The 7,292-nt window shown below is 35.8% G+C and overlaps 1 protein-coding gene across 2 annotated transcripts in view; it reads left to right on the top strand.

Moving 5' to 3' along the window:
• Positions 1-7,281, top strand: part of LOC119832916 — an 18,538-nt gene extending 11,257 nt beyond the window's left edge. The window contains exons 6-13 of one of the 2 annotated variants that reach the window (XM_038356741.1): positions 235-318; positions 1,253-1,386; positions 1,956-2,089; positions 3,253-3,407; positions 5,262-5,340; positions 5,702-5,864; positions 6,473-6,668; positions 7,085-7,281. In XM_038356741.1, the coding sequence (XP_038212669.1) occupies positions 235-318; positions 1,253-1,386; positions 1,956-2,089; positions 3,253-3,407; positions 5,262-5,340; positions 5,702-5,864; positions 6,473-6,668; positions 7,085-7,257 (1,118 nt within the window). In that variant the 3' untranslated portion in view covers positions 7,258-7,281. Of the gene's footprint in view, positions 1-234; positions 319-1,252; positions 1,387-1,952; positions 2,090-3,252; positions 3,408-5,261; positions 5,341-5,701; positions 5,865-6,472; positions 6,669-7,084 lie in introns of both variants that reach the window. The other variant, XM_038356740.1, reaches the window with a different exon arrangement.
• Positions 7,282-7,292: the final 11 nt, after the last annotated feature.

The following is a 7,292-nucleotide window of genomic DNA, read 5'->3' as shown; positions in this document are numbered from 1 at the left end:
AAGTAATAAATGTTATTTGCAGTTAACAATTTTCTTTTTTCTTTATTACAATATTTATGGCAAGACTAGGTATAATCTGCGATTATATTGATTTATGAATTTGAAAATAAACTCAAGAGATTTTTTAAAATGATCAAGTTCATTTGTGTATGTTTACGTCACGTTTTCACAAACAAAATAAAGAAGTAATTATAATATTAGTATGCATTGTTATTAAACTAAAAGTTTTTCCAGATATTGAAGCGGAATGTCAAGATGACTTTATGAAGATTCGAGTGGGATTCAATGGATCATTTTCTGGCTTGGTTTATTCTGCAGGTGTGTGCTTTTTCTTACTCGTGTCTTGTTTAGGTTGCAATTATATATACAATATTGTTATAGAACCATTATGTACTGAATTCATTATAAATTATGTACGATGTTGGTAGTTTATTTTTTATATTTTATTAATTTAATTATATAGCTTGGAAGTTGGGACTTGGGAATCCTGTATAAATAGTAATTGCCCATTATTTTCGACATTTATTGTGTGGATGGAATTTTCCCGTTATTAAAATCTGCGAGATAACATTAATTGTATTGTTAAATCGCACGGCAGACGGTATGGTCGAAATCACGTTTTATTCAATTTCGTTTGATTGCCGTTAAGAAAACAATTATACACTTGCCTTGTTAGTAAAATATTTATACTTCACGCTGATGTGACCTTCTTCTATCATATATTGTGGTAAGTATTTTAGGATGTTCGAAGTTAAAATGAAAAAGAAATAATAAATGCATCTTTGGTATATGATGAAGTTCAGTGAGGGATATAATTTTCCCTACATATATCGTTGCTGTAGCATTTCTATCATAGAATAAATACTCGTAATCAGGGCGAAGCGCCCATTTACTAATTCGAAAATTGTAAAAATACTTAGATATTAGGAATAGCGAACAAAAACATCCTGACGACAAACGGACAGCGAAGTCTCAGCTCCTTTTTTGTTTCTTTATTCAGTCGGTGGCAGAAATTCGCGCTGCGCCACTGTGAACGATAATTCAATGAAATATCATAACGTGTTCTTTATTTATGCACTTACGGTTAACTCATTTATCTTATCATTTAAGAATCTATCCATGCACTAAGGTAGAGTATCTTAACTGCAGAATCGATTGATGTTTAAAATCGTTTTCAAACACTTTAATATCCTATATTACCTCCCGTTATCCATTAAACGTTATCAAATATAATATTTATACACCACTGCAGGCTATTCATACGATCCCGACTGCATGTACATCAACGGGTCGGGTCGTGATTACTACGAGTTCTATATACAACTGAACCGCTGCGGCACACTGGGGAGGAACGGTCAACACGATGACACTAGAAAACATCCTACGGTGAGGAATTGTACATTTATTATACCGATTTTAAATTAATACGTCATTAAGGTAAAACTAGTTCATTTGTTTAGCTTTCGCACAAGAATTTCGTTTCGTCGTTACGTTATATATCACACTAATGTTATTAATGTGAAAGTGTGTTTGTTTGGATGTTTGTCTCTCAATCACGCTGAAACTACTGAATGGATTTTGATGAAATTTGGTATATACACAATGTATGAGCTGACTTGGGCGATAGGATACTTTTTATCCTGATGAAACGCTCCCTTCGGATGAAACAGAAATATTGATATCCGGGCGGAGCCGGGGTGAGCGTCTAGTAAGAATATAAGTGAATTAATATTTGCACATACACCAAAAAATACGTATAATTTACTTAATAAATAAAATGAAACGTAGTGACAGAATCACTCGGTGAAATAATGCACGCATAAAAAACATTTCTAACTGACTTATTGTTGACATATCTAAAGAGTGGAATAAGAAAATTAAAAAAAAAAGCGGAGGGAAATGTCTATATAATTAAATTTTACTATAATAATTAAACAAGACATTTGTCGCAGAAGAACCTTATGTGGAACACGATCACGGTGCAGTACAACCCGCTGATCGAAGAGGAGTTAGACGAACACTTCAAGGTCACGTGCGAATATGGATACGACTTCTGGAAGACCGTTACATTTCCCTTTTTGGATGTAGAGTGAGTTTCAGCTGATTTTGTAAAAGTACAAGCGGTATTAATATAAGCTGGGAAATTGGTTGCCCGTAAAGCGATATGTGAAAAACCGAAATGTAATTTATTCACCTTTTTTTCAAAGCCAAAGACTAAATTCTATTAGCCTATAGTCTATTGAATATTGTCAGGAGGTTCTTGTAAATTTTAGCATGCCTTTTACAAAGTCGCTTCTTTTCGCAAATTAGCTTCGATGGTTTTATTAACCGTATTCCAATAAGAGTTTGAGTTTAAGCTTTCACTGTTTTATTTTATGATAGAAGTGTAAGCATTAGACGCTACCGTAAGCGTGTAAATTTTATTCGACATACATAAAAACATACTTTTCAATGGACAAAAATTATTTGGCACACAAATAAAATACTTCAATTTAGCATGGATTGGGATAAAGTAGATTCAATAGGCACAGTTAAAATGGAACTAATCGTATAGTGAAAGTATATTACCCACTAAGGCACGAATGGACAGCATTAAATTTGAAGTTGTTTATTTTATCGATTTGTGAGATTTGTTTGCATTAGCCTCGATTTTATAATCGACAATGATCCAGTGTATTAGTGTGTGGTGGCCTCAATAATGAATTTGTTTTACTTGTTTGAGAGATATGGAATTTTGTGCGCAGTGGTATTTATTTTTCTTGGTTTTGATACAGTATAAAATATCTTTATTAAATAGGTTAATTTTGTAATTAATTAGATTTGAAAATACAATATTTAAAAAATAAAAAAGAGAGAAAAGTCGGGCACACAATAGGAACGTTAACTTAGTTGAAAATATTATAATAATAATACTTATATACACTCAGTTATCGGTAGTAAACGGTATAATATAATATTTTTATTGCCATAAATATTTTACGCCAAATGGTTTTCATAGTACTCATTATGCTATGCGGTGGCCAATACTAGGGTACTGACTACTGATTTAGCATTCATAAAATTGCTTGCTCTACAATATATTTATTCCTCTCTAAATTTACATCGCAACAATATTATAAGATCAATTGTTCCGATGTTTATTAAAGCACCAGTTATTGATTAAATAGACGCAGTAACAATTACTTGTACTTCTTTAGCTAGTAGCTAGCTAGTATAATATATTTTCCTATACATTTTTTTATTCCTCTGTAGGGTGGCTACAGGTAATCCTGTAGTGTTTACGCTACAGCCCCCAGAATGCTATATGGAGATACGGTCTGGGTATGGCGCGAGCGGCGCACGCGTGTCGGGACCCGTGCGCGTGGGGGACCCTTTGACACTGCTTATTTATATGAGGAGCGCATATGGTGAGTAAATTTATACGAATATAATTTTCAAATATGAATGTTATTTCTATGTTCTTCAACCCAATGGGTGGGTATCGCTTTTGAAATGCCATAAATGTAATAAGATGTATAATCAAAATCAGATAACAGTGATTTCGTTGAATTGATTGTAAATGAGTTGGTAATTGGTATTGGCCCTTTTGTTCAGTTAGTCCAGCTCATATAAGTTGATATAATATCTAGGTACATACATTTGTCTATGCGTTAGCTAATTATAATAAAGCGAAATAATTTTTAAGGCAAATGTTTTACGGGATCAATAATAGGTATTAGATGAACCAAGTTAATTGAAATAATACCAAGAAGTTCATTGCATCCGAATGTGATTATCTACGGTGAGATGCAGCATTTAGGATTCTAAGTATAATGAGATAACGTTAAATTTTGATGAAAAACCGTTTAAATTGCAAAGTGCAGTTAAGTTGTGGGGTCTTTTGATTATTGAAAATTTTAATACAGTAATAGTTGTTGGTACACAATATAAGAAATATTTTTCTGTGACATTTTTAACCTACTTCCAAAAAAAGGAAGAGGTGAGAGAGGTTCTTCTAAAGGAAGAAAGAGGTAATTCGACAATATTTATTGACCTTTGTTATCTCACAGGTTATGCTGATTTTTTTATTGGAAAGGTTTAGTTTTTTATTAAAAATATTGATTGAATATAGAATCTTCGACAAATCTTCAACGTGTGTTAATTCCCCAAAGAATTACAATTTTTTAAGCATATATATAGCATAAAAATTGAAATTGTCGGGAAACACATAAATTATAAAGTATGCGCATGAACCGACTGAGATTCGTTCCTAAAGCGTGGTGTTGAAACTGTCGTGGGAAAGATGTTAAGATATTCCTTATAAAGCATTTGTCGGTTAATATCAATGCTATAATCGGCAGTGTTGCCTTGACGTGATCGTAACTGTAGGCATAGTGAACAAATATTATGTTTTTTTTTCTTTTACTAACGTGCCTTTTGTTTGTTTTTTGACTTTACTAACGTGCCCTTATCAGATTGTATTTTCTCGTCAGTACGAACATCATCAAATCGTTTAGCCGTGTTACTACTGATATCCTTTTAAAAATTCTAAATATTTATGAAACGAAATCTATTATAATCATAATATATACACCCTTGCAACGTACTTACCTTAACTAAAACAAAAAAGTGAAATGAACTCATTTATGTTTAATTCTGCATTAAAAAAAAACATTTACGTTGGTAGGAATACATTATCAAAGGGATAAAAGTTCCTTTCCAGTGGAAACTGTCCTATTCAATTTTATTTAAGGTGTCTTGACACGAATAAATCGCAGATTGCCAGTTATTTTCTAATTTATTACACACAGATTCAAACGTAACAGAACATTCTCGTAAAATTGAATACGTAATCGTTACTTTGCTCCATCGAAATCTGTATAATCAAGGGCGTAGGATTAACGGGTTGTTATGTAGTGATCGCGTGCCGAAACTCTATCGCAAAATGAAAAGTTCATTGATCTGAACTATTGAATAGAATTAACAAAACAGTTGCGGATGGTTCGTTGATTGATAAATGTGTCAGTATCATCAAAACGGTGAGCTATCTTGAGGGCTAATTGCTGGGATTGGATATGGATGGTAATGATCTAACAGTGAAACGAAATAGTTCATTAGGGACAGTCACGCTCCGGTTGGATTATATTTCTATTGTCTATAAATTTAATTATTTAGTAATTGCTTCGCAAGGCATAAAGATATTTATTTTATAATTCCATCCAGGTGTTATTTAGATCCATACAAATGTTATTAGATGTTACAGATTATAAATTTAATTTCAGACGGTTTTGACATCGTGGTGAATGATTGCTTCGCACACAACGGAGCTGCAAAAAGAATTCAACTTATAGATGAATATGGGTAAGGGTATCTTCTATTAGAACATTCTAGGGGGAAGAAAAGCAATAATAAAATATAATTAAAGTAAATAAATAAATATAAATACTACAATTAATAAACACTAGGAGCGCTCCAATTAATACATTGTGTGGTTGTCATGTTCAATACAAATTTTAACCCTACATGTAGCCTCAATAACTATGTATACATTAAGCGAAGTCCGTCTCCAGCCTTATACCTGAAAAGTAATATATTCTAAGTTTCGAAATAGTTCATTTCGTAACATAGACTATGTTTCTTCAGTTCCTTAAAAAACAAGGTGATGATGTTTTAACTACTATTATGTTGATAAGTTTAATTCATTCAAACAACAATATTCCAGATGTCCAGTGGACGACAAGCTGATATCCCGCTTCCGCGGCTCGTGGTCGGAGGCGGGCGTGTTCGAGACGCAAGTGTTCGCGTACATGAAGACGTTCCGCTTCACCGGCTCGCCCGCGCTCTACATCGAGTGCGATGTGCGCATGTGCCACGGACGCTGTCCCGTGAGTGCTGAATTAACTTAATACACTGATATATTGGCCGCTGACATCCGGCTACATGATATAAATCAGCATATTAGCTGCTGACAACTGGCTATATAATTTCGATTGTCATATTGTTCGCTGACAACCGACTACATGATATAAATTAGCATATTAGCTGCTGACAACTGGCTGTATAATTTCGATTGTCATATTGGTCGCTTACAACTGGCTATATAATGATATATGATTATATTATTATATATTACCCGATGATAACTGGCTACATACTATATACTATACATATTAGACGCTGACAACTGGCCAACAGTCAAGTCAGTTAGGAATTCATGTGTAAACAAAATTTTACAAAATAAAATGCGAATCATACAACTTTTCTTTTATGATATGTCTTTGATACGTTAACCGATACCGCTGCCGTTTAAACCCTAGGCTATTAATGAAACCATAGATTTAATTAGATGGCTGCGACACATATATGATGATACCAGTAAATTATGAGTAGCAAATCGTCTACGATGACACTCGCATACTACGACTGTCCAGTTCATCAGCATATCATCATTGTGTATATTGTATGATGATACTAACGGATGTTAATTGTCCAGTCGCAGCCGTGCCATTGGCGCAACATGAAGAGCGTGCAGCGGCGCGCGGCGGACGCGCTGCCGGGGGCGGGGGGCGCGGGGGCGGGGGCCGGGGTGGGCGCGCACGTGGCGCCGCGCCTCTCCGAGAACGTGTCGCTGTTCCAGTCTCTGCGCGTGCTGCAGGAGGGCGAGGAGGACGACGAGTACACGCGGGCCGGTGAGTGTATTGCTGCTTTCGTTGTGGCAGTCGAGCACGCTTCGGCTCGAATATTGTATATTACTGTGTTTCGTTCGAGAAGTGCGAGACCCGGAGGCCCATATCTTTGTACTTACCCTTCGCAGTCCGTTCATTTATTTATGACTACAAACCTTGCTTTTCGTTTGCACCCTTCAAAGACGTCTCATCAAAGAGATCTTATCTCTGCAAATGTTCGTGATCGGTGGTGTTTGTTTAAAAAATTCTGTGTTTTCCCGACTATAATTATTTCGTTCTATTCAAAAGCAACAAAATAATTTCATATCTATTTAACTTTATAGAGTAAAATGAATATATTGTTTCATAAGTAAAGCTCATTATTTTTCGTGCTATACTCGTACATGCCCAAGTTTCACCCAGTTTGTTGTTTGGCGCAGTCGCAGCGGGCCAGACGTGTATGAGGACGTCGGCACTGTCCGCTATCCTGGCGTCGTGCGGCGCGGCGGTGTGCGCGCTGGCGGCGGCGCTGCTGCTGGCCGCGCGCCGCTGCGCCCGCGCCGCGCCGCGCCCGCACCACGCCTACGTGCCGCACAAGGGCCGGATCAAGTAGTGCGTGCTCTTTGTCATGTGATATGGGGGGGAGGG

Source organism: Zerene cesonia, chromosome 16 (genome assembly GCF_012273895.1).
Source record: "Zerene cesonia ecotype Mississippi chromosome 16, Zerene_cesonia_1.1, whole genome shotgun sequence".
In the NCBI taxonomy this organism is placed as follows: Eukaryota; Metazoa; Arthropoda; class Insecta; order Lepidoptera; family Pieridae; genus Zerene; species Zerene cesonia.
The sequence above is the reverse complement of the archived record's forward strand: the minus strand, read 5'-3'. Positions and strand labels throughout refer to the sequence as shown.